Here is a 27,273-nt window from a genome sequence, read left to right as displayed (position 1 = left end):
GTTTTATTTTTTCCAAAAATATCGTGCTTGATAAGGTAGGAAGCACAGGTGAAATAGTCAGCCTCAAAGAGAAATTTGCTAAATACTAGAAAAGGATGTTGGAATTGGGGAAGGAGTGGGATAGGAGAGGTGCACGTTCTTCAGAACAGCCAGCTCAGATTTCATGAGCAAAATGACTTCTGCACCACTGTTCAATTGCTTTATTGCAATATCAGTCATTGGCTTGTTCATTGTCAGAAATTAATTAAAATCAACTATCCCTTTGTCCTGGAGGTACCAGGTTTACGGATCCTGTGAATTCGACCCCTCTGGGAGCAACTTTTAGCGCGCACAACTTAAATATAAATTATTACATGATGTTTTCAATGTGATGGGAAATGATAAGTCATCCAGAATTAAATTAACAATTAACAATTAGTTGTTTACAGCAAAGTCAAGCAATGGAATATCACTTACTTGAATTCAGTATTTACTGAGATCCTGTGAAACCAATTATGATGCATTCTGGGCATTAAACAACTTTAGCAAGAAGGAGTTGCCAATTCAAGTTTTAGTGCTTTTCCCTACTACAACAATCTACCAAATGTGAAAGATACTAAAACAATTAGAGCAGATGGAAGAAATTACTCTTTGTTTAAGTATCTTGGGTTTTGTTTATTGCACTTGAGGATCATCTGTCATTCTTCATGCATTGCCTGAGTGCCCTTAGTGTTGATTATGGGTTGTCTGCAGCAAACTGACAATTTACACAAGGGCATTGTGAGCGTCTCTAGGCATTTTGATTTTGCTTCCAATTTCATTGCACTGCCTGAATTTCAACAACTTGTGTTGTACTTTTATTATAATGAAACATCTCAGAGGTTCGCAGTTCAAACATAATTTCACATAAAGCCACGTGAAAAGACATTAGAATATGTATCCTAAAGCTTGGTTGATGGTTGGTTTTAAGAAATATCTCAAAGAAATAAAGTCAGGTTAAAAAAAAGTTGAGAGAAGCCATTGTGTACCACTGGGCCCTGGACGTGACTCTTACTGGTGAAGAGAAGAACATCTACCATGAATAAGAAATAAAGAGCATAAGAATCTTGACAACTTATTCAATTGGAAGGGAGAGGTTTGGAGAATAAAGGCTAAGGCAGAAAAATTGCAAAATTAAATGATAAGGATATTAAAATCAAAATATTGATGGGCTAAAACTGGATTCACAGAGATAATTCAATATTACAAGTATTTGCAGTGAAGAAGCAACAGAGCTCCCAGTCCAATAGGTACATGCTGTATTTCATGCCACACAAGCTTACTCTTCCTAAGCTCTACCAAAATTCCTTTTTCCTTTTTTGCTTGTTCCTTTATCTACCCCTTAAAGGATATTCACTATGACAATTCCTTCTGGTGATCAGTTCCATATCATATCCACCCTCAGTAAAGCTTCTTCTGAATCTCTAAACTTTTTATTTTTGACTAACTAATACCCGCAACCCCACCTTGTTGTATCCTCCATGTAGAACTTATATTTGCTGCATTGTGAACTCTCGTGGTCACTTTGCTAGCAAATTTAGTATTACGCAATGAAGACCTTCTTGACCACTAACTTGGTCTTACATGTGATTAGACTTTACTTCCACAAGGTCTACCTCAGAGGAGCGGGGAAAGAAAATTAGTTAAGATAAAGGTCAAGTGGGAAGGTGTGCAAGTTCTTGTGGAATAGAGGTCAGGGGTGGGAGCAAATTGCCTGGAATTGGATTGGTAAATTGAAGGGTTGGAGTTGGGATCACCGGGTGAAAAGCCAGTCAGGATATGGATAATTAAGTTGTGATATGTATCAGGCAGTGGATGGAAGCAGAGATATTGAAGGAAGTAAATATCTGTCAGTTGTTCCAATCACTGGTTCATTGAGAGTGTGCAATCCTTGATCAGTTAGTGGAGTTTGGAACTTGAGGGGCAGGTGGTGAGGAGAGATGCTGATGAGGTGAGGAGGGATAAAGAATTAGTTTAATGTGTCCAGGGGAGAAGGAATGCAGTGGTTATTGTATGGTTAGGTAAATTCCCAATTGTGGCCCTCTACCAACTCAGTAGCTAATCCTATTTAATTGCAGTGCAAACCTCACAGCATGAGCCACAAGTTACATAACAATGATACAATCTCACTGATACTGCGAATTTTGCATTCTCCGTGTATTAGGGGCCTCCGTGGTGCATAAAAATCACTGACCCGATATGCACCCAGCTTCCAATAGCAGTTTGAGTCATTCCACAAGTTTAAAAAAATCTTCCAAACCAGTCTTTTTTTAAAAAGAGAATAGCTTTTGCATTTTTCATTCTATCCTCTAGTTCTGATAGTGGCTGTGTATCCTTTGCATGGTCTAGAGACTAAGTTGTTCATAATATCCTCATAAGTGGTCAGAAGTTTACTTTAACTTCACTGCCTTTCACTTTGTTAAATTTAAAGCCCTCACCAATAACCCAACATCATGCAGTTTATCTGCTTTATTTGCACACACATTCCAATGAGTATTTACACTTCTAGCAAAATGTATGTACTCAGACCAATGTAAATTGAAATTCATATGCTAATTACATTTTTGTTCTCCTCGTTATTTCTGCATTTTGTCCAAGTTCTTTTTTTAACCAAGTCCCTTAATCTGATGATTTCCCCAGCATTTGTGCTTGTGAGTCCCAATACTGTTTCCTTGATGTCAGCAGGAACATAAAAGCTCCTCGCTAATTCACGTGGAGTTGTATTTCCCACATTTTGCCCAGTTTTAATAACTAGCCTTATCCACTAATCTCCCTTTTTCTCTTTACACCTGCCTGGTCTTCAATGCCTTGAGCTATTTCACATATTCTGACTTTAGTTAAGAGTCTACTGATCCAGCTTATAAAGAGTCTTTTGAAATTTTTTGCATCACCTTTTGTCTATTCTTTCTTCAAAGAATTCAAAATTTTCCGTTTCTTTTTTTCTGCTATGTTTGAACAAGAGTTCTTTTACCTTTTCTATCACTGACATTATATTAACTGGCCTGCAGTTCTCTGGACTTGTCCCATTTTCCTTTTAAATATAGAATTCCTATTAACTACCTGCCAATCCTCTGCCACTATTTGCTTTCCTAACAAGCCCTTCTACATTTATAATTATAACTTCTTAAATTTCTCAACTTCAGTTTTCAAGGCTGCTGTGCATCCAAGCCACAGATTTAATCTTCATTCTAATTTTGATTATTATATGAAATACTAACTACTTCTGACATTTCTGTCATATTACCCTGCAAAACGATACATGGTGCAGGCCTGGACATAGCGGAGTTTTGGATGACCTCAAATGTATAAAAATTACATAACCGCTGTTGAAATAGCCAGATCTAAGGTAACAAGGACACAGAGGACTGCTTCAGCAGCTGGATAGCTGTTGCATTGCCGAATACCTGTGGTTTGAATATAGAGTAATTTCTGTTTGGAGGTCCAGTGGTGCCTAACCAATGAGCTTCCACTACAGTTCGTTACTTAGCGACCCCGTTCAGATGATGGTTTTGTATGTGTCAGTATCTATGAGGAGAGGCAAGGTCGGAGGAATAGTCTGATCATTCATAAAATGCTGGAGAAAGTTAAGACCGTGCCATCCTTTTCGCTATTGTGTATCTATGCAGCATGCAATAATCGAAACGAAGGTGACACTAAATATAAATGAAGGGCCCAAACCTGGATTTAGTGGAAGAAAAGTGAATTGTTGAGTTCTACATGGCTGGAAAGTAAACATGTTGGACTATGTGAGACAGAAACCAAATCTGTTTGGAAATACTCAGCATCTATGGGAAGAGAAACAGTAGAGTCATTTCTATGGATCTGATTTTTTTAATTGACTGAACCTAGCCAGTGCGGTGGTAGTTAAGACAGCCGAATTGTCTTCTCTACTTAAGATCATCATCAAGTGGATTCATGCTGAGAAGTAGGAGAGAACAGGATTGGGCTCGGGTATAAATTTCCTACATTATTAAGAGTTTCCACACTTTATTAAGAATTTCGGTAAATTACAGACAGATTTGACCTTCTAACCTCACTGCCTGTCCATAATTATACGTTGCTATATACATGAAGATCCTTCACTACCTAATGCATTAATTTGCATAATTTATTTTCTTGCATTTTCTCCCAAGAACTGGAATTCTTGTATTTCAAGCTATTTCATAAATACTTCTCCAATTTCTTAATAAACTGACAATTATATTCGTTATTGCCAGAGTGCAAACGTCTTCTCAGCCCAGCTGCAGATTCAGGGAGGGGAATAAGAAAAGCTCGGGAAAGCTGCAATAAAACTGAAGATATCTGACTCTTCTGTTGTAGGCGTTCTTTGTGAAGGACTACATTCTCAACCACCCTGAAGATGGGGAGAAAATCTCTCGCCTGAGGGAGCTTATGTTTGAGCAGGTAATACAGATGCATGTTCCCAAATTAAAAGGTATTCATTATCAGTAGTTAATGAATATAATTAGAACCAAACTAGAATATAAAAATGACCTACATATGATCAACAAACAGATCAGAAGGTAGAAGACGGAGATTCATTTAGCCAATATAGTTCATTCTTCAAAAAGAAAACCTCTTCATTTTCTCCACTAGATTATTTAACTCTTAAAGTAAATTAAGGTTTTGCCACCAGTTACAGCCAGGAAAATTATTCCAAATCTTGTGAGCACTCTGTGGGCGAGGATGATTCATTGACATCGTTCTAAATTGTCTTTTTGCCAGTTCTAAGCTGTGTTCCTTACTATAGTATCTTGGCAGGTCTTAAAGTAGTGCTTCAGATTTGTCATGTGGCAATTAATATCTTAAACACAAGCCAGTGAGATGAACAATGAGAAAATACCATTGGATTCAATAGTGCTTATCTTGTCTGTCAAATGGAGCGATGCTGTGACCCACCAGCCACAAACTCTTCCCACCTCTACCGTGCTCATCAATCAAATCTTCAGTCAGCTAATTCCTGGTGGAGGCTAAAATAATCCCATAGCCAGTTTTGGATCAGAAACTAAATCCCTACTTCCTGTGACAATATGCTGTGAGAGATCTGCCACAAATCACTGGATGTAATTACATGTCCAGTAACTTAACAGAGTGGTTAAGTACTTTGCAGGCCTTTGCCAATGATTCATAGACATAGATTAAAATTCCTACATAACTACAAATTTAAATTTTTGATTAAATAACATTGAATTTAAAAACAGACGTTGTTAAGGTTAGCAATAAACTTGGATTGTCATAAAAATGGAGTTCTCTGATAACCTTTGGAAATGAAAATCTGACATTATTCATTCTGGCTTTTCTATTTCTCAGTCAACGATAATGTTAAGCTTAACTATACTATGTCCCGCTCGGTGGCGCAATAATATCAACGCTGGACTCCGGAGTGAAGGTTCCTGAGTTCAAATCCAAGCCGGGTTGAGCGTCGAGCTAGCAACTCGTCCTCGTAAAAACAAGAAAAGCTTGCTACGGATACACCGTCAAAAGACGGTGCCCCGATAACTCCATTGCCGAGTTAAGGGCCGTTCTTCTCTTCTGAACTATTCTATAAAATGATCTAATAAGCTCTGTATAAAATTACTGCAAAGAAATGTAATTATAAAACTGGAAGAACCATGATTTATTGAACTAGGCACTGGAATAAGATGTAGCAAAGTCTCTATAATCCAGTGGAACTTGTGAATTCCTCTGTCTGAACACCAAGGAATGCTGGTCAGGCCACAGACTGACCCAGTGTTTTACTTAACAGAATCCTGCCTTTCAGCTAACATACTAAATTCCTCTATTCTGATGCACAGGTATCACCCAGTCAGCTGTAAGTTTAGGCACCAGTGCAATGAAGGGGTGAGCATGCACTCAATATGCTCTTGCCCCTTTCCCCCTTGGGTCCCAATATTCTCTACGTATGACAAGAAAAGTAGGGACAAATGTATTTTTTCAGCCCAAGTGTCTCAAGCTGCCAGATATAAGAAGCAAGGGCTTTTCTGGGAGCCTAGACTGAACATAATTGTAACTCCTGAAGATGTTCAGTTATTTCATTTCTATCAATTTCACTCCTGTAAGTAATATTGCCAATGTGTACATCAATGAATGTTAATTGTCTTTCCTACTGAGTGAAGTGAAGTTCACAGTCAATGATGGCTACCTCCTTCACTCTTGTAGCACTTTCCAGAATTGGACAAGATGCTACAATTAGCAATAGACCCTATTTATTTATTTTCTAGAAAAACAAGTAGAAGTTACATGCAGCAACTTGGAAAAATAAAATCTTCCAGGGCTGCTATACCTTGACAGTGCAGTGCAGAAAATTCATGTGGACGTTGCACTGGTAGCTTTTCCTTACTGTTGTCTATCTAAATCTATCATTTATTACAGTCACTTAAATCTGCCTCGTATCATATGTGTACTATTCACTGAACAAAAAGGTTAGCAAATACATTTAAGATGTGAGAGCTGTTTGGTAATTTTGATATGCTACTGAAATTTTCCTCTTTACTTTTGTTCAGTGGTGCAAATCTATTGATGGTCATTTAATCACCCCAATCCTTTCAGAGTTCTTTTCAAATTCTCATGCTCATCCCTGAAAACAACAACAAATTCTGAGCACTTTAATGGAATTTGCACATCTGCAAAGATACTAGATAACTGCTATCCAGAGAGCTGTCAATGGACTTAGCTGAAGCTGTATGTTCCCACCCCCCCAACTCCTACACTTGCTGTTGGCCAGTTGATTTTAGTGCCCTGCCCATAACTACTTACCCACAGTTGTGTTGCACCTGACTTCCAAAACACGCTGGCATTAAACCAAGGAGGTCAGTAGTCAATTACCTCAAGCCAGCTTCATTGGATATGTGCAATGAGCCCTGCACCTAGATTGTCTCATAATTCTTGGCCAATACATTGAAGCCAATATATTAAAAGTAAATAAGCTAACTAGAGAAATGTAGTGAAGTACAACTCTTTAAAAATTGAAGTAAAGTTCTCGTCTTATGTGTTTCTCTGTATTAAAGGCGCATATTCTGGAGTATGGGTTGGCCGTACATGAAAAATTTGTGCCCCAAGATATGAGGCCATTGCACAAGAAGCTGGTGGATCAGTTCTATGTGATGAAGTCCAGATTGGGTCTACAGGTATGAACTCACAGTAAAAAAAACTGATCAAGTGAATTCCATCATCAGTATTCAAATATCTAACAACCCATGTGCCATTTGAATTAAATGTTGAAAATGCTGATTCATTCTGTTATATTGATGTTTAAGCAACATAGGAGTTGCCTTGATAAAATACCAGCAAGTTGCAATGAATGTGATATTGATCTTCTCTGAGGATAAGCAATGTTGTTAGTGTTGCTTATTAAAGTTGTATTTGATCCAGTACGATCAAGTTTGAGTAAGTACATGGACGGGAAGGGTATGAAGGGCTATGGTTCAGTGCAGATCAATGGAACTCGTTATTCCTCTTGTGGTGCATCGGGTGGCAACCTTGCTGTTACTTTAGCATTTTGTCTGTATTTTTCCAAGGCCAAGTTGCTAACTCGATGCACAGATGGAAAGCGTGCAAGGAGCCGGGCAGATTCAAACCTGGAACTACCCACCTCTAAGTCTGGTGCTGATGCCACTGCACCACGGCTAGGGACTAGGCAGAATAATAATGGGCCAAAGGGCCTGTTTCTGTGCTCTGGTGCTTTGACTCAATAATCCGTGCTGTGGTGTGACAGTCAGGCAGACGTCTTCTTTTATGACAATAATTTCCCCATTTGAAAGTTACATGACTTTTGTCCTTTGGCATCTATTATCTTCCAGAAATTCATAAACTGTCCACTTCAATTGATCTCTATTCCTGCTTTCATCAGTCGTGCCCAGAACATCGACTGTACTTTTTTTTCCACCATTGATGCTGCCTGGCCTGCTGAGTTCCTCCAGCATTTTGTGTGTGTGTGTGTACATGTTGTTTGGATCTCCAGCATCTGCAGATTTTCTCTTGTTTCTGTTCCTACTTTGTTTTCCTTTTGATCCTTTGGTTATGCCAAAAATAGGCAGACAATGAAGAGTAGAATATGTCAGTTTCATGAAAATTGAATTATATTCAATTGGATTGTTGCATACTATAACTTTGTAGGCTACAGGTGTGATATTCCCCTTTATTTATTACATTTATTTCTTAAAGCTTCTGCTTTGATTCTCTTCCAAGCTGCATTGGAGCACATACTTTGCAAAGGATCTCATTTACAGTAATGGTAGACAGCATGTTTTAACTGTTGGGGAGAATATGAATACCAACCACAAATGGATATCATGATCTAGGTTGGGGCTTGGGATAAAGAACATACAATTGAATAATTGTAGTCTTTTATTGAGGACAAAATTAAAATGTATTTGCTGTTAGATTGTCCAAAAATAAATGGGATAGAACCAGCATAATGCTGAGCCTTTTAGAAGGGTTCTCCTCCTTTATAATTTACCACTTCTACACTTAATCATTTCAATCCTGTGCATAGTGGCAAATGGATACATTTTGTCTGCTTCATCAGTCCTGCTCTCCTATCAATCCTCTTACATAAAAGTGAAAATAGTGGAGAATCCCAAATATTAAGCAATTGCAAACAACCTGGAATCAACGAAGTATATTAATGGGAATTGCTGGCCTCAAAGTAATCTGTGCCAAAAAAAAGTTGCCAAGTGCAAAGCAAAAATTAAGTGAATAATTAAAACAGCCTGTCCCCCACAACTATAGTTTATCTTTCAGAAATTGGATGCCTGTTTTACCTTGCTCTGATTAGCATTAATTGTGGCTAATCTGGAAACCATGAATGTGCTCAGATGACGTTATTACAAGTTTGTTTGCACACACCTGCTTGTGTTCTTTTGGAAACAGAAGCAGCAGAGGGGGGAAAAAAAAGACAACCATTAATACGGGATAAGAGCCAACGAAACATTACATCCCAGAAACTAGATGTAACTCAACCAACATCCTCATTGCTGGGTCTGCAGTGATTACTGTCTCAGTTGTACAGAAGTATGGGATTACATTTTTAATTATCTTCCAGAAGATGGGCTGCCAAGATTCGCTGACGAGCGTTGTGATCCAATTATGTATGGTATCAGGGAATTCTAGTACTTTTGTTTTTAAAATGAAGTCAAAGGAATAAACTATGTGAGGGGGAAAGCATCCTCATTCGCATGTCCTCCATTTCTCTACTAGATGGATTATTTCCCATGACACTCTTGGGGAATGCTATTTCATTTATTGACCACATTCGTTTGGGTCCGCTCCTTGAACTTGATACTGTTTAAGCAGTTTATTTGCAATGCTGAAGTTATAATTTGCATCTACAGATATGACAATAATCAAATGGCATCACAGTTAATCACTTCAGTTTTACGAAAACAAACTGTTTCAAAGTACATTTTTTATCAAAGTGTGTATACAGAATACAACTCTGAGATTCATCTTACTGTTCAGAGACATCAAACATTGTTTGGCAATTGATAAAAGGCAAATTAAAATTCAAGCCTCACTTTCTGATTTAAAACATCTACCTTACTGATTTTTGCCTTTGAAGTTTTATTTGATGCATTTATTATATTACCGCATGTCTTAAAGTCAGATCTGCTGTGAATGTCAAATTAAAAGAAAAACATCTGTTAGAAATATAAGCTGTTAGTTGATGAGTAATCTATTAAACATCAAAGTTTATTTTCCCAGAGACAGACCATTTATTTTTATGACAGAAACTTGTTTAAAGGAAGTGAAAGTATTGTTAAATTGGGAAACTGAACAAAACTGATTTAATTGCACAATCACTGAATGTCACTCTGTGAGAATGATTGTATTTTAACATTTCACTGTTGTAATTTAGAGTCTGAGATGATTTTGTATTGAGACAAAAGTGTTTTAGTTGTGGTATGGAAAAATGGAGCACATAAAAATATTGGATATTTTGGAAGGTCCTGTACACAAATTATGTGCCTTTTATAAGTGAGGTTTGTTTAAAAAAAGAAGATCCACCTGAATGAATGAGTCACCAAGCACGGAACTGGTTGAACCCAGAGACTTTGCTTATCCAAATACATTGTCGGAAATATAAGCTCTGATAGAAATGACTATATATATATTTTTTTTAACTTCTTAGATTATAGTCCCAAGGTTGAACACCATACTCTGCCTCTGAGCAATGTGAGGATGGAATTTTTATTTTCCCATCCATCTGTCAAAGGAGCCTTCACCACAGGGCTTATTTAGGTTTGTCCTGTATGCCTATGACATGGAAATGGAGGAAAAGCAAGATAAACTGAACCAGATGTGTGGCATCAGGGCTCCTTAATGGTGAAAAACCAAATAATAGAAATGTCAGAAATTTCTCAAGACATTTCTTGTATTCGGACAAAAAGAAATTCTTCTTGCAAATTAACTGACAGATGCTTTCTCAAACAAATGAGTATGAGTTTTGAACACTAGACTTCAAGACCCAACTAAATGTTGTGTGGCTGCTTAGAATTGCTGAAGATGTAGGATATTTATTGACAAAGAGGTATACTATAAATCGGATGGAGATTATAAACCAGGAAATCTGCTTTGTTTTTTTTTCTTCTTGCTTCTGTTATTAATGAACAACTTCATAGCCTTAGGTATTGATTGTGGTAGCTCTCTTCTTGGAGTTGTGCATCTTTCAGCTAAAGGTTAGGCAGCGCATAGAAAGGTGAGAATGCTAAGGAAAATACATGTCACTGTGAGATCTTTAGCTGCCTAGGTTCTTTAATGTAATGATGGAAGTCCTGAACTATGCTTGAATGGGAGAGGAGATATTATTCCTCCAAGGAAAACAAAGTTAGTGAGAAACATTCTCTCCAAAAATCTCAAAGACACCTTGTCAGCTTGCTTCCAGAGAAGCATTTTTGAATTATAATCCCGAATGTGATGTACAATTTGTGGTACTTAATTTGCATTTAGCTTCCACAAACAGCAGTGCTGCTGTCTTCCTTGTGTCCAATTTATAGAGGAGCTGTTTAATATCTCACTGGAAAGATGGCTTTCGTTTCACTGCAGTCTGACTCAAGTGCAAGCCTACTGTATCAAATTAGATATATTATGCTTCAGTCCTTTGGGTAGCATTAAAAATTTCTGATCCAGGCGGAAGGAGGCTGACAGCTGAGAAAGGGCTTCCATGGAGGGATCGCAGAGGAAGTCAGTAACAGTTTTTTCTCCAGTGCATGACCAAAATACTGTAAAGTATTCAGTGACCTCACTTGAGTTATCAAGTTAATAGTCTTCCCTCTCATTCACAGTCTGCCAGTCACCTTGACACTCATTACCACTCAGCCCACTCTTCCTCCTCCTCCTCCTCAATCTCATCCTTGCAACTACGTCTCAAACCACTGCTGCAACCTTCATTCCCCAATAGCACCTTCTATGGAACTAGCAAGTTATTTTATTCGCAATCAAAGCGTATCTGAATATTCTTCCTGTGGAGGCCAAAGTGAGTGGTAATAGTGGAGGACAGAATTGACGTATTGCTTCTAATCTCTTTTACCTTTCATTACTTCCACCACATGCTACTTGTTCTCTACATCAAGGCAAGCTGTTCTCAATGCCTGCTCCTCCTCCAGACTGAGGTATGAAATGTCAAGACAGCTTTGCTACCCAACTTTGTTGAGTCAATCTTTTTAGTCGTAGGGAATATCCAGAGGGGGGATTTTCATGTTGAGCATTGCATTCTGGCTTTCAGGAGTGTGAAGAACGTAATAGGATGCTAGAGGTGCTGGTTCTCATCTCCTACTGGTTGTGTTGTGTGAGAAGCAGATATTCTGTTTAAATACCCAGTCACTCTAAGAATCTTCATAGGGATAAAACAGGAAAGAAAGAAAGAGTGGACTTTTTTATGGCTTCATGCAGGCTCATGAAAACTGTTTCATCCAACAGGAATTTAGAAGCCAGCTTCGGGTGGTTTGCAGTAATGCCGAACATTGTGAAGCCTCTTTTGAAACTTCACACAGGTACCATTGGCCATGGTTTGCCTTTCCACATTACCTCTTCGGGTCAACGTAACCCAAGTTTTCAAGCCATTATATCAGTTATGAACTCTCTTCTCATAAAGAGTCAGTGGAAGTGCTGAGTTGCAAGAAAACAAACCTTGGTGTGTTCTTCCCAGATCTCTCTTATATTTCAGCTCAAGACTTGTATCGCTGCTTTTATGTCATGTTTATCTTCAGACTACAGGCCATGAGCCGCTGAGGGAAAAAAATTTCATTTCTACCCGTGATAGAGTACGGTAGTGAATGATGCATACAATGTGCCCACAGTAATATCTATATTCATTTTTTGCAGGAATATAATGTGCCTTGTTTATTTTCTTTCATCTTTTAACTTGAATAATCTGATAAATGTTAACTGGAGCTTGCTTAATAATTTTTCATGCTTCTTAAAACATTAATTCTACTATTGCATGCCTGGCATAGATATTATCGTTTCTTTCTGTGAAGAGTTTGTGTGTTTGTTGGCAATATGATCCTGTTGCTCGTCCTTTTGCAAAAGTACACTTGCATTGCTGCTGCTGTTGCTGATGATTTGCTTTTATCAGTTTTGATGTCGGCTAGAAATGAGTTCAATTTTCTCTCAACTGCTGGCCTGTCTTGGTCTTAATGATGCATAATTTTGGGGTATCAACTTAATCAATAGCATCAGATAAATTTTGAGTTTTCTAGATCAGTCTACTGAAAAACCAAGAAAGAAAAAGACGCGCAAGTTAAGGGCTGCTTAGGAAGGAGTGCCCATAATATGATAAAATATTACCTGAAGTCTGAAAGTGATTCAGATCGAGATAGAACCTTAAATTTAAACAAAGCATACTACGGATGTGTGAAGCATGAGTTGTTCTCAGATCTTGCTCAGTTTTGTTAGTGTTTCTAACGTCCATCACTGACTCATCACTGAACTGTTACCGTTATCTACAGACTCTTCGTCTCATGTTCTCAATATTTATGCTTATTTATTATTCAGGAATTCTTTTTTTCTCTTTTGTATCTGCACAGTCTGTTGTCTTTCACACATTGGTTGTTGCTACTATTGCGTCCTCACACTTCGATCTCTCGTTTCAATCCGCTTCTGTGATAATAGATGCAAATGTACCCTGTAAAGTGGTTCAAGACCTTGTCAGATAGAGTTACTTGGGTTTGACTTCCTACCACATCTCTTGACTTTTCTTTAAAACCTGTCTGGTAACTTTTATGGCAAGTGACTAACTGGTTTCACTTGGAGATCATCAATCATGCAATTTTTAAAATCCTCAAAGTTTGTAGTTGTTTTGTCAAAACATGTTGGGTCCATTTTGATCAGGTTTTGCTTGTCAAAAGGATTTTCCTTATCAACATATTCAGCTCAACTCTGTGTTGCTTCCTCCATCTAGTGGCTTACTGTAGTTCTCACAATTTCTCTACGCAGAACAGCAAGTCCGTCGGCTTCTGTGACATGGAGCATGTAATTGGCTTCATTCGTCTGATATGTTCTTCTGATTTGAATAATTCCCAATTGTGTACTTAATTTCCTCCATACTGCAATGACAGGGAAGGTCTTTTGGAATCACTCAAGTGAAATGATATTACTTTGTTCTGGATTCATTTTTAACTTGATATCGACAGTGAGGATTTGTTTCTCAGTCTTTTACAAACACACCTGTGGATTGCAATTCATAATGAGTTTGTACTTCAACTTATTCCATTCAGATGTATGATTCCAGCAACTCTTGTGTTCTCAAACTCTTCATGGTTTGGATGGTCTGATTTTATTTCTTTTCCATTTGGTCATTTTACTTTTCCTTTGACATTCCTCTGTATATATTTTTCAGTTATGCATCATCTATGGAAAAAAAGTTGAAGTTTCCACAAAGGTTTATAAAAACAAGGAAGTCTGCAGATGCTGGATATCCTAATTAACATTCACAAAATGCTGGAGGAACTTAGCAGGTCAGGCAGCTTCTATGGACGTTAATAGAGAGCTGATGTTTCAGGCTGAGACCCTGAAGAGACGTCGACTATCTATTCATTTCTATTGATGCTGCCTGATCTGCTGAGGTCGTCTAGCATTTTGTGAGGTTTGCCTTCCAAAAAAGATTTTTTTATTATTGGTTGTGAACTTGCTTGGTTGTTCACAGCTCCTGCCTTCCATTGACAAACAGTATCGACCTTGCTTCCAAGCTGCAGATTGATCTTGCGTTTGCCTCGGTCTTCGTCTGTTCATTTGCAGCTTCCTGTGCTCCGGTTGTATCAGTTGTCTGTACTCTGGTGAGCTCTTGCTTCTTAATGCAGGGTTTTCATTTGGTCAGGATATGCTGGGACCTAAATGAGTTGTTGCACTTGCCTTTCATCCACTTCTTTGGTTTGCATGTACTGGCTACGTCTCCAAACTTAATAAAGATAAAGATTAGCTTTATTTGCCAACATCAGTGAAATTCATCATTTGCATCAAATCAAAACTACAAGGATTATGCTGGGCAGCCCGGCACCAACGTTCCAAACTCACAACTTCCTGATCCTAACTGTATGTCTTTGGAATGTGGGAAGAAACAGGAGGACCCAGAGGAAACCCACAGGGTCGTGGGGAGAATGTACAAACTTCTTACAGACAACAGTGAGAATCAAAACCCTGATCTTGCAGCTGGTACTGTAAAGCGATGTGCTAACCTGTTCCATACTGTGATGCCATTGTAGTGAAGTGGTCAGCGGCTCATCTCGTTCCTGCTTCAGGGTTTCTAGCTCATATTGATAGATTATAATTCACCTTTAGCTTGATGTGTGCTGAATTTTTGGAAGATCTGGTGAGGATATTTACACTATGGCTCACTTATTTCATGGCTGACAGAAAAATCTAATCCTTTTTTATCTGTCCAAGAAAACATGTATCTGACCTTTTCTTCATCACTTTCAGAGAACTGCTGAATGTCATTTTATGTGCTTACTTGAATTTTCAGACCATCTCCACAAAGTGATCAGCCTCCTATTTCCTTTTGGGCTGGAACTGTGCAGCGAGTCACTGGCATTCTCTCCCTCACTTTTACATACACGTAACATGCATTTATGACAGAATAGATGTGTTTCTAAGAATCAAAATCAGCATCATGTCATTCATGTGTTTTGGAATTTTAGATTGTTAATTTATTACTTCAAGTTGACAGTCGTAAGATTCTGATCTCTGCTGCTATGTTTGTTTTAGACTTAAGGCCACATGCTGCAGTTTGTTTTGATGCAGGGTCTCCACCCCAAACTTGACTCTGATAACCCCTTCCCTCCTCAGATGCTGCTTGACTCACTGAATTCCTCCAGCAGTTTGTTCTCTTGAATCCAGACTCCAGCATCGACAGTCTCTTTTGTTGCTATATAGCAATTTGTGATTCCTGCACTGAATATAATATAGAGAGGAGTGATGTACCTTTCACAAAACAGGTCCTGATCTATTCTATGACATCTTGCTTGAAGAAAATGACATCCTTACACTTACATCTAAAACTTGTCCAAACTTCTATAGATATGTGGTGGAGAGTATATTGATCGGTTGCATTATGACCTTGTATGGAAACAATGCCCTTGATTGGAAAATCTTTGAAAAGGTAGTGGATACAGCCCATGGGTAAAGCCCTCCCCACCACTGAGCACATTTACACAGAGCACTGTCATGGGAAGGCAGCATCCGTCATCAAAGATCCCAACTACCCAAGTCATGTTCTCATCCAACTGCTGTCATCATTAAGGAGGCACAGGAGTCTCGGTTCAGGTACAGTTATTACCCCTCAACTATTAGGCTCTTAAGCCAGTGGAATAACTTTACTCAACTTCACTTGCCCTATCACTGAACGTTTAGCATAACCTATGGACACTTTGTCTCATGCTTTCAATATTTACTACTTATTTATTATTATTTATTTTTCTTTTGTATTTGCATAGTTTGTTGTCTTTTGCACATTGGTTGTTTGTCCTGTTGGGTGCAGTCTTTTATTGATTCTATTATGTTTCTAGGATTTACTGATTATGCCCGTAAGGAAATGAATCTCAGGGTTGTTTTGGTGACATATATGTACTTTGATAATAAATCTACTTTGAACTTCGAAGTTCACCATCATGGCAACAATGGAAGCTCAGCAACGTTCCTTCTCACAAGCAAGAGACATATCACAGGAATGCAAGAATAGATAACTATATATACAAGACGAATATAAAGGAATTGCTTAAGAATTGTTTTTAAGAATTTTGTATAAATAGTAGTTTTCTGGATTTGGTATTGAAGCTAACGCTGTGGTGGAATGCAAGCTTGGCCCCAAAAGGCTGGATTGAAGGAAGGCGCTGATATGTGCAGAGGGCAAATGTGCTGAGGGGACTAGAATTGGGAATTGTTCAATGCAAATGTTCAAGAAGTTAATCTCTGAGATCTGTTGGCAAGCAATGCTGGTTGTCACAGGGGCCCCTGTTCTTCATCCTCTTCGCTTCTCCTCATGGATTACTTCTAAATAAAGTAGAAATGCTCCTAGCGGTTTTCAGCGTGTGATCTAATATGTGTTGATCATTTAATGAGATGACTTGTGTACATTGATGTCTTTGTTTTTCCATAATACATAGACTCAGAATTGAATTATATAGTGCTGATTTTTTAAAAACACGTGAGGGTCCCATTTTAGCATAGAGGCATCTCAGTTCCAGTGGGATTTATTTATTTCATTTTATTTTGAGGTACAGCACAGTAACCGGCCCTTCTAGCCCAACGAGCCTGCGCCACTACATACACCAAAGTGACCAATTCACACACTAACCCGTACATCTTTGAATACGAGGAGGAAACCAACACAGTTAGAAACTCCTTGCAGTCAGCAGCAGCAATTGAACCTGGGCTACTGGCGCTGTAAAGCATTACAGTAACCGCAACACTGAAATCTCGCTGTGACTTGGCACGTAATCCTGCATGTTGGTTGATTAACATTCTTCATTTTCAAAATGGTTAGTTCATATTTTATACTTGCCTAAACTTGGTGGCTAGACTAATGTCTCGGCAAAACAGTACGGACTGTAGCCATTGGTTCCAGTTTGCCTCGAGTCTTTGTGCATCTCTAGGTTAGGTTGTAACCTTCGTCCTGTACCCAGGACAACAAATTCATTTCCAATGCACAATCACTGCAGTAAAATTGGTAAACTGGCTCAAGGTCATCCATCATTCAGTAAACCAGTTTTCATGATTCTAAATCCATCTTTATTAATAAGCAGTGCACGTGGGTTATACCTGCACTTGGAGTGGATTCCAATTTTGAGGTCATGGTGTATGCTAAGCACACAAGGTTCCACAAAACAGAAAATGTCCGTCTATCCCAATGCATCCAATCTCATTTGATCACAGCTGACGTGCTCCTCATTAAAAGTCCCATCCTCAATCTTGAATTTGTCAGTTGGATTTATTGCCCACAAGACACTGTGGCTCAGTTTTTCCAAATAAACACTAGAAACCTTCCCTTTATGATGGGTGGGGATGGAGTGGCATGCATGCTTATCAGATGCCAAACTGAAAGCAAATTGCTACCTTTGGCATTTATTTCCTGTCTTCCAAACTATTATTCAATGTTCAGAGTAAATTTGTTATCAAATCACATATATGTCACCATAACCAACCCTTGAATTCGTTTTCTTGTGGGCATTCTGAGTAAATACAAGAAATACAATAGAATCAATGAAAGACAGCCCGGACAATCAATGTTTGATGTGTTGGTGTCAAAGGGCTAAGGTATGTGCAGAAACCGTTGATTCAGACATAAATTGAAACTATATAATGAAAAAGAACTACCAACCTTCTGGAAGAATGAGTGGGAGTGTATGCATGGATTGACATTGTGTTAGAAGGAGGAGGAGAGACAATTTGCTTGACGTCTCCAAGGAGCAATTCTCCAACTTGAATGTTAACAAGAAAAACACGTTGGAACCGAGTACTTTGAAAAGGTACCTTGGTTGAATCTGTCACTTTTTGGATTGTAGCTGCAGATTTGTGTTAGGTTTGGACTGCCTGTGTGAGTCAAGGTAGCGATACCAAAGTGCCTGTACGTCAGCCTTGCTACTGGACTTATAGATATTGTCTTCATTTTGCCAGCTACAATTTCATTTGGAAAGTCAGTGAAAGAGCTGAAAATGATAGCTAGCTAGCATTTCTGCTTCATGTGGATTTCATGAGTGAGAACACAGTCTTGAGATTCCTCAGATTCTGCCCACAAGTCCAAAACCAGGTCACACCTGAAAAAAAAAGTAAGAATAAAATGAGCTGTTATTAATTACAAATTTGGAGTCTGCAATAATTCCTTTAATTATGTAAGTGATTTTACTTTTTAAAAACTTGCTGCTTAATTACTTAATTCACTTTTAATAGCCTGGTAGGCTTCTGATTGTATCAAACAACAAAGCTAGGGGAGTGATTTTGCCATCAGCCTAAAGCTTTGCAAACTATCTCAAAGGCAAGGCTTATTCCAGACAATGCACACGGCACGTACCCCTGGTAGTGTGTGGCTAGCAAAGACATTTGGGCTTGTGGACCTAACCAGCTCAGTTGAAGGCAATGGGTAATCTGAGTGGTAAGTGCTACATAGCAAAATTTCATTCTCCTGATCAAGTTGAAGAGGTCATTACTCATGTCAGCGAGTTAGACTGCCAGAAAAGTATATAAGGCGATCATTTTTTCTTTGGCGGTTTGATCAAAGAACGACTGCGCAGGTGCGTGGACGTCAGCGAGTTAGACCAGCGGAAACAGTTTAAAAAGAAGACAGCTTTATAGGGCGGGCCTCAGGCGACGGAGTAGAGGTAGACAGAGTAGGAGGGCTTTGGCTCAACAGGGCTTCGGCAATAAGGGATTGAGGCAAGGTAGGTTGCCTGTGTAGAATAGAAATAGGAAGTATGTCTGTGAGGCCTGTGTTCTGTACTGGGTGACAGATGTGGGAAGTCCAGGAGACTCTCAGCTTCCTGTAAGGCCACATCTGTGCCAGGTGCGTCGAGCTGCAGCTCTGCATTAGGAAACTGGAGCTGCAGCTCGATGATCAACAACCTTCATCTCCTCAGGGAAAGTGAGGAGGTGATAGAGAGGAGCTATAGGCAAGTAGTCATGTTGGGGCCTCAGGAGACAGATAAGTGGGTAACAGTCAGAGGGAAGGGCAAGGGTCAGGTACTAGAGAGTACCCCTGTGACTGTCCCCCTTAACAATAAGTATTCCTGTTTGAGTACTGGGGGGGATGGTCTAACTGGTGGAAGCAACTGTGATCATGCCTCTAGCACAGAGTCTGGCCCTATGGCTCAGAAGAGTAGGGAAAGGGGGAGGGCAGCAGTAATAGGGGACTCTATAGTTAGAAGGTCAGACAGGTAATTCTGTGGACACAGGAAAGAAACTCGGATGGTTGTTTGCCTCCCAGGCTCATTCACGATATCCTGAAGTGGGAAGGTGAACAGCCAGAGGTTGTGGTACATATTGGTACCAATGACATAGGTAGGAAAAGGGAAGAGGTTCTGAAAACGGACTGCAGGCAGTTAGGAAGTTGAGAAGCAGGGCCTCAAAGGTGGTAATCTCAGGATTACTGCCTATGCCACGTGACAATGAGCATAGGAATAGAGTGAGGTGGAGGATAAATGTGTGGCTGAGGGATTGGAGTGGGGGCAGGGATTCAGATTTCTGGATCATTGGGATCTCTTTTGGGGCAGGCGTGACCTGTACAAAAAGGACAGGTTGCACTTGAATCCGAGGGCGACCGATATCCTGACAGGGAGGTTTGGTAAGGCTATTGGGGAGAGCTTAAACTAGAATTGTTCGGGGGTGGGAACCAAACTGAAGAGATGGAGGAAGGGGCAGTTGGCTCACAAATAGAGAAAGCTTGGAGACGGTGCAAGAGGGAGGATAGGCAGGTGATAGAGAAGGGATGTGCTCAGACTAATGGTTTGAGATGTGTCTCTTTTAATGCAAGAAGCATCGTGAACAAAGTGGATGAGCTTAGAGAGTGGATCAGTTATGGAGCTATGATGTTGTGGCCATTGCAGAGACTTGGATGGCTCAGGGGCAGGAATGGTTACTTAGTGTGCCAGGCTTTAGATGTTGAAGAAAGGACAGGGAGGGATGCAAAAGAGATGGAGGCGTGGCACTGCTGATCAGAGATAGTATCACGGCTGCAGTCATGGAGGGATTGTCCACTGAGTCCCTGTATGTGGAAGTTAGAAACAGGAAGGGGTCAATAACTCTACTGGGTGTTTCTTATAGACCACCCAATAGTAACAGGGACATCAAGGAGCAGATAGGGAGACAGATTCTGGAAAGGAGTAATAATAACAGGGTTGTTGTGGTGGGAGATTTTAAGTTCACAAATATTGATTGGCATCTCCCTAGAGCAAGGAGTTTAGACGGGGTGGAGTTTGTTAGGTGTGTTCAGGAAGGTTTCCTGACACAATATGTAGATTAGCCTACAAGAGGAGAGGCTGTACTTGATATGGTATTGGGAAATGAACCTGATCAGGTGTCAGGTCTCTCAGTGGGAGAGAATTTTGGAGATAGTGATAACAATTCTATCTCCTTTAATTGGAGTAAGGGGAAATACGAAGCTATCAGGCAGGAACTTGGAAGTATAAATTGGGAACAGGTATTCTCAGGGAAACGTACAGGAGAAATGTGGCAAATGTTTTGGGGATATTTGAGTGACATTCTGCATAGGTACGTTTCAATGAGATAGGGTAAGGATGGTAGGGTACAGGAACCGTGGTGTACAAAGGCTGTTAAAAATCTAGTCAAGAGGAAAAGAAAAGCTTACTAAAGTTTCAAAACACCACGTAATGATAGAGATATTTCCACGTAATGGAAAGAGGATTATAAGGCTAGCAGGAAGGAGTTTAAGAATTAAATTAGGAGAGCCAGATGGGGCCACGAGAAGGCCTTGGTGAGCAGGATTAAGGAAAACCCCAAGTCATTCTACAAGCATGTGAAGAGCAAGAGGATAAGACATGAGAGAATAGGACCAATCAAGTGTGACAGTGGGAAAGTGTGTATGGAACCGGAGGAGATAGCAGAGGTACTTAATGAATACTTTGCTTCACTATTCACTATGGAAAAGAATCTTGGCAATTGTAGGGATGACTTACAGTGGATTGAAAAGCTTGAGCATATAGACATTATGAAAGAGGATGTGTTGAAGCTTTTGGAAAGCATCAAGTTGCTAAGTCTCCGGGACTGGATGAGATTTACCCCAGGCTACTCTGGGAGATGAGAGAGGAGATTGCTGAGCCTCTGGCAATGATCTTTGCATCATCAATGGGGACAAGAGAGGTTCCAGAGGATTGGAGGGTTGCAGATGTTGTTCCCTTATTCAAGAAAGTGAGTAGGGATAACCCAGGAAATTATAGACCAGTGAGTCTTACTTAAGTGGTTGGTAAGTTGATCCAAAAGATCCTGAGAGGTAGGATTTATGAACACTTGGAGAAGCATAATATGATTCGGAATAGTCAGCATGGCTTTGTCAAAGGCAGGTCGTGCCTTACAAGCCTGATTGAATTTTTTGAGGATGTGACTAAACACGTTGATGAAGGTAGAGCAGTGGATGTAGTGTATATGAATTTCAGCAAGGCATTTGATAAGGTACCCCATGCAAGGCTTATTGAGAAAGTAAGGAGGCATGGGATCCGAGGGGACATTGCTTTGTGGATCCAGAACTGGCTTGCCCACCAAGACAGAGTGGTTGTAGATGAGTCATATCCTGCATGGAGGTCAGTGAATAGTGGTATGCCTCAGGGATCTGTTATGGGACCCTTACTCTTCGTGATGTTTATAAATGGCCTGGATGAGGAAGTGGAGAGATGGGTTAGTTTATTTGCTTGATGACACAAAGGTTGGGGGTGTTTGTGGATAGTGTGGAGGGCTGTCAGAGGTTACAGTGGGACATTGATAGGATGCAAAACTGGGCTGAGAAGTGGCAGATGGAGTTCAACCCAGATAAGTGTGAGGTGGTTCATTTTGGTAGGTCAAATATGATGGCAGATATGATGATAGTGTTAATGGTAAGACTCTTGGCAATGTGGAGGATCAGAGGAGTCTTGTGGTCCAAGTCCATAGGACACTCAAATCTACTGCGCAGGTTGACTCTGTGGTTAAGCAGGCATACAGTGCATTGGCCTTCATCAACCGTGGGATTGAGTTTAAGAGCTGAGAGGTAATGTTGCAGCCATATAGGACCCTGGTCAAACCCCACTTGGAGTACTGTGCTCAGTTTTGGTCACCTCACTACAGGAAGGAAGGAGAAACTATAGAAACAGTGCAGAGGAGATTTACAAGGATGTTGCTTGGATTGGGGAGCATGCTTTATAAGAATAGGTTGAGTGAACTCGGTCTGTTCTCCTTGGAGTGACGGAGGATGAGAGGTGACCTGATAGAGGTGTATAAGATGATGAGAGGCATTGATCATGTGGATAATCAGAGGCTTTTTCCCAGGAATGAAATGGCTAGCATGAGAGGGCACAGTTTTAAGGTGCTTTTAAGTAGGTACAGAGGAGATGTCACAGTTAAGTTTTTTATGCAGAGAGTGGTGAGTGCATGGAATGGGCTGCCGACAACAGTGGTGGAGGCTGATACGATAGGATCTCTTAAGAGACTCCTGGATAGGTACATGGAGCTTAGAAAAATAGAGGGCTATGGGTAACCCTGGGTAATTTCTCAATTAAGTACATGTTCGGCACAGCATTGTGGGCCAAAGGGCCTGTATTGTGCTGTAGGTTTTCGATGTTTCCGGCAAGGTGACGTACCTTTATAAACAGATGTTAGAAAAGCAAAGCATGCATGTGCTCAGACAATGCATCCACAGTCCCTGAGTATTCTGGCGAAACTTCCTCGTACTGATCTTTCTGGTGACCTGTTGTGGTATGCAGCCTGACCATGAGGGCTTGCTCCCAAGCAATCCATTGAGTGGGAGGCGCATCCTGTGCTGTACATGAATAGCAACACCAACTACAATTTTGGAAAACATATTGCAGCTGAATTATTTTCATGAACAACCCATTCACCAAAACTTTCACAACCATCGCAGGCTCTACTTGATAATAGTGATCAATTAGAAGCCTCTATAAAATAAAATATTGCAAACCTAATTTATAAATCAAAGTAAACAATTTTGCATTTAAATGTCAACTATTTTCATTTAATCATTCTCTTTCAGGTACTGTCTTAATCTGGTGACATTTGCCACTTGCTGAGCGTTGGCTTTGATTTGCAGTGAATTATGCAGATGACTCTGGCGGATGACCTGATCAGTGCAGGGCCTTGATGGGCTGCATTTGGACTCTGTTCTGACTGGCTAATGAGTGACAGAAAGGGCACTGTTGGAATGGCTACTGTGAATCTGAAACACTGTTATACTGAGGAGCAGCATCAGATTTGTGCTCCCCGAAGCCACTGCTGACCCTTGTGAGATGTACCTCACTGCACCTCATAATCTGCCAGAGGATGGGTCACACAACTGTGACGCCCTTTGATTGCTGATATTCACAGCAATGATAGCAGTAGTCCGAGTTTATGTGTTGGAATTCTAATCTGTCACTGCAACAGGCAGATGTTGGGCATCTTGACAGACAGACAGACATACTTTATTGATCCCGAGGGAAATTGGGTTTCGTTACAGACGCACCAACCAAGAATAGTGAAGAAATATAGCAATATAAAACCATAAATAATTAAATATTAATAAGTTAATCATGCCAAGTGGAAATAAGTCCAGGACCAGCCTGTTGGCTCAGGGTGTCTGACACTCCGAGGGAGGAGTTGTAAAGTTTGATGTCCACAGGTAGGAATGACTTCCTATGACGCTCAGTGTTACATCTGGATGGAATGAGTCTCTGGCCGAATGTACTCCTGTGCCTAACAATGAAACAGTTACAGTTTTGCACAGAAATACATTAATAGCGCTGTTGTCAATCTTCTATTCTGGGTTTGATGAACTCCAAATTTTGCAGAAAGGCTAATTCCAGGTTGGAGTTGCACTCCTTAATTATTCTTGACATTGTACAGTATGCCGGCTTTTTGATGGTTCTGTTTACGCACCAAGTATTTTGTTTGTACATCCATCAACCTTCTCCGTTCAACTTCCACAACAGAACCTTCATCTAAATCATCTTCAGGTAGAACTTCTGTGTAACTTTGTCCTGAATAAAGTTGGTCCCTATACTGACCTTTTCTCTTGCCCGAGGTGTAAGTCATTGATTCTTGACATCTGGGAAGTTGTGTGGTGTCTGAGTTGGAACAAGTGATACTCCTTTAGCTTTAAACACATACAAACAAACTGGATGAACTCAGCAGATCGGGCAGCATCCGTTGAAAGGAGCAGTCAACGTTTTAGGCCGAGACCCTTCGTCAAGACTAATGACGGGAGTGGGCAGGGGCCATATAAAGAAGGTGGGGGGAGGGTGGAAGGTGCCAGGTGAAAAACCAATCAGAGGAAAGATCAAGGGGTGGGGGAGGGGAAGCAGGGAGGGGATAGGCAGGAGAGGTGAAGGAATCTAAGGGGAAAGCACTATGGGTGGTAGAAGAAGGCAGAATCATGAGAGAGGTGATAGGCAGCTAGAAGAGGAGGCAGAGTGAAAGTGGGATGGGGGAAGGGAGAGGGAGGGAATTACTGGAAGTTGGAGAATTCGATGTTCATACCAAGGGGCTGGAGACTACCCAGATGGTATATGAGGTGTTGCTCCTCCAACCGGAGTTTGGCCTCATCATGGCAGTAGAGGAGGCTATGTATGGACATATCCGAATGGGAATGTGAAGCAGAGTTGAAGTGGGTGGCAACCGGGAGATCCTGTCTGTTGTGGCAGACGGAGCGGAGGTGCTCGACGAAGCGGTCCCCCAATCTGCATCGGGTCTCACCGATGTAGAGGAGGCTGCACCGGGAGCACCGGATGCAATAGATTACCCCAACAGACTCACAAGTGAAGTGTTGCCACACCTGGAAGGACTGTTTGGGGCCCTGAATGGTGGTAAGAGAGGAGGTGTAGGGACAGGTGTAGCACTTACGCTTGCAGGGATAAGTACCAGGTGGGGAGATCTGTGGAGGGACATGTGGACCAGGCAGTCGCGGAGGGAACGATCCCTGTGAAAAGCAGAGAGGGGTAGAGAGGGAAAGATGTGCTTAGTGGTGGGGTCCTGTTGAAGGTGGCGGAAGCTGCGGAGGATAATATGCTGGATTCGGAGGCTGGTGGGGTAGTAGGTGAGGACAAGGGGAACACGGTTTCTGTTGTGATGGGAGGATAGGGTGAGGGCCGAAGTGCGGGAAGTGGAGGAGATGTGGGTGAGGGCATCATTGATGGCGGCAGAAGGGAAACCACAATTCTTAAAGAAAGAGGACATTTGGGATGTCCTGGAACAGAAAGCCTCATCCTTGGAGCAGATGCGGCAGAGACGGAGGAACTGGGAATAGGGAATAGCATTTTTACATTTGGCAGGGTCTGAAGAGGTATAATCAAGGTAGTTATGGGAGTCAGTGGGTTTATGGAAGATGTCAGTGGACAGTCTATCTCCAGAGATGGAGACTGAGAGATCAAGAAAAGGGAGAGAAGGGTCCGAGATGGACCAAGTGAATTTGAGGGCTGGGTGAAAGTTAGAGGCAAAGTCGATGAAATTGATGAGCTCAGCATGGGTGCAGGAAGCAGCATCAATGTAGTCGTCAATGTATCGAAGGAAAAGTTTGGGAGCAGTACCAGTATAGATTTGCAGCATAGACTGTTCCACATAACCATCGAAGAGGCAGGCATAGCTAGGGCCCATGCGAGTGCCCATAGCTACACCCTTGGTCTGAAGCAAGTGGGAAGAGCCGAAAGAGAAGTTATTAAGTGTGAGTACCAGTTCCGCCAGTGAGGAGTGTGGTGGTGTTGGGGAACTGGTGAGGTCTATTGTCCAGAAAGTAGTGGAGGGCTTTGAGGCCTTCTTGATGAGGAATTGAAGTGTATAAGGATTGGACATCCATGATGAAACTGAAGCGGTCGGGACCGGGGAACTGGAACCCGACCTGCTGAGTTCATCCAGCTTGTTTGTACGTGTTTATTTGACCACAGCATCTGCAGTGTACTTTGTGTTTACTCCTTTAACTTTACTCTCTGTTTGCTCACTTACCATGACCTGGAAAGGCATGAAGATGGAATCGTGAGCAGGTTTCTCTAGGGTCAGTGACAATCATTGTCCTTTTGCCTCTCACCAGAAAATCAAGTCATTTTGTCATGTTGCATGATCAGTTCTGAACAGAGAAAGCTCAACATCAGCTTTCTTTTAATAAAGATGTTAAAATGTGGTCATTTCCTTTTGGAAATGATTTGAGTAAATGCCAATGGATCAGAAAGACCCATTGTTTCAGTTAAACGTGAGAGGTACATCCAGGAAAACTATGCTGGTGACCTTTGTTAAAGTGGATGTTTCTCCACTCCAACTGACAGAAAAATACAAGGCCAAGATTTACTGTGTAAAGTATTAAGCAACTTGAGGCAAGGCTAGCTGTAGTTACGCTGTCGTGAAAGTTGCACAGAAGCATCTCATTCAATAAATAATTACTGGGATGCATTGAATGGTATTAAATTCTGATACATGCATAGAGGATAAACTAATTTTGACTTTCTGAGGAGGTTGAAGAGACCCGGATTATGCACATCATTACTCATGACATTCTGCAGATGTACGGGACAGAACGTCCTAACATCATGCTGTATCACTGCATGATATGGAAACCACACTGTGGTGGATAGGAAGGCTCGACAATGCCCAATTGCCCAGCGTCTCTCTGACACTAGCCTACCCGCCGTCAGGGACATGTATACAGAAAGCTGCAGAGAAAAGCCAGCAATATCCTGAATGATCCCACCCACCCTGCTTGTCACACTCTCATCAGGGAGGAGACTACATAGCATCCACGCCAGGACCACCAGACTCGGAAATAATTACTCTCCCCAAAACATAAAGGCTGATCAACATCACCCAGTAACCCACACCAACACCATTACTTTTTCATTTTCTCTCAGTCACCTTATTTTCACACACCCCTGTCTTGTGTTTCTTTAATCATACTATCTATATAATCTTATGTATTTATATAATTTTATTGGTGTTCTTAATCTTATGTTTTTTTTTGTGCAACAGTGGATCTGGAGTAGTAATTATTTTGTTCTCTTTTACACTTGTGCACTAGAAATGACATTCAATAATCTTGAAAATTAGTGTTTTGACTATTTCTGTCTAATTATACTTTTTAAACAATAT

The 27,273-nt window shown here is 40.7% G+C and overlaps 1 protein-coding gene across 9 annotated transcripts in view; it reads left to right on the top strand.

Annotated features, from left to right (window-relative positions):
* LOC140734855 (dedicator of cytokinesis protein 4-like) overlaps nt 1-27,273 on the top strand; it is a 356,660-nt gene that overhangs the window by 300,177 nt on the left and 29,210 nt on the right. For all 9 annotated transcript variants that reach the window (XM_073059457.1, XM_073059454.1, XM_073059460.1 and 6 more), the window contains 2 exons: nt 4,339-4,422; nt 7,026-7,145. In XM_073059457.1, coding sequence (XP_072915558.1) covers nt 4,339-4,422; nt 7,026-7,145 — 204 coding nt within the window. The remainder of the gene's footprint in view (nt 1-4,338; nt 4,423-7,025; nt 7,146-27,273) is intronic.

Source organism: Hemitrygon akajei, chromosome 10 (genome assembly GCF_048418815.1).
Source record: "Hemitrygon akajei chromosome 10, sHemAka1.3, whole genome shotgun sequence".
Taxonomy (NCBI): Eukaryota; Metazoa; Chordata; class Chondrichthyes; order Myliobatiformes; family Dasyatidae; genus Hemitrygon; species Hemitrygon akajei.
This window is presented reverse-complemented; position numbering and strand designations above follow the sequence as displayed.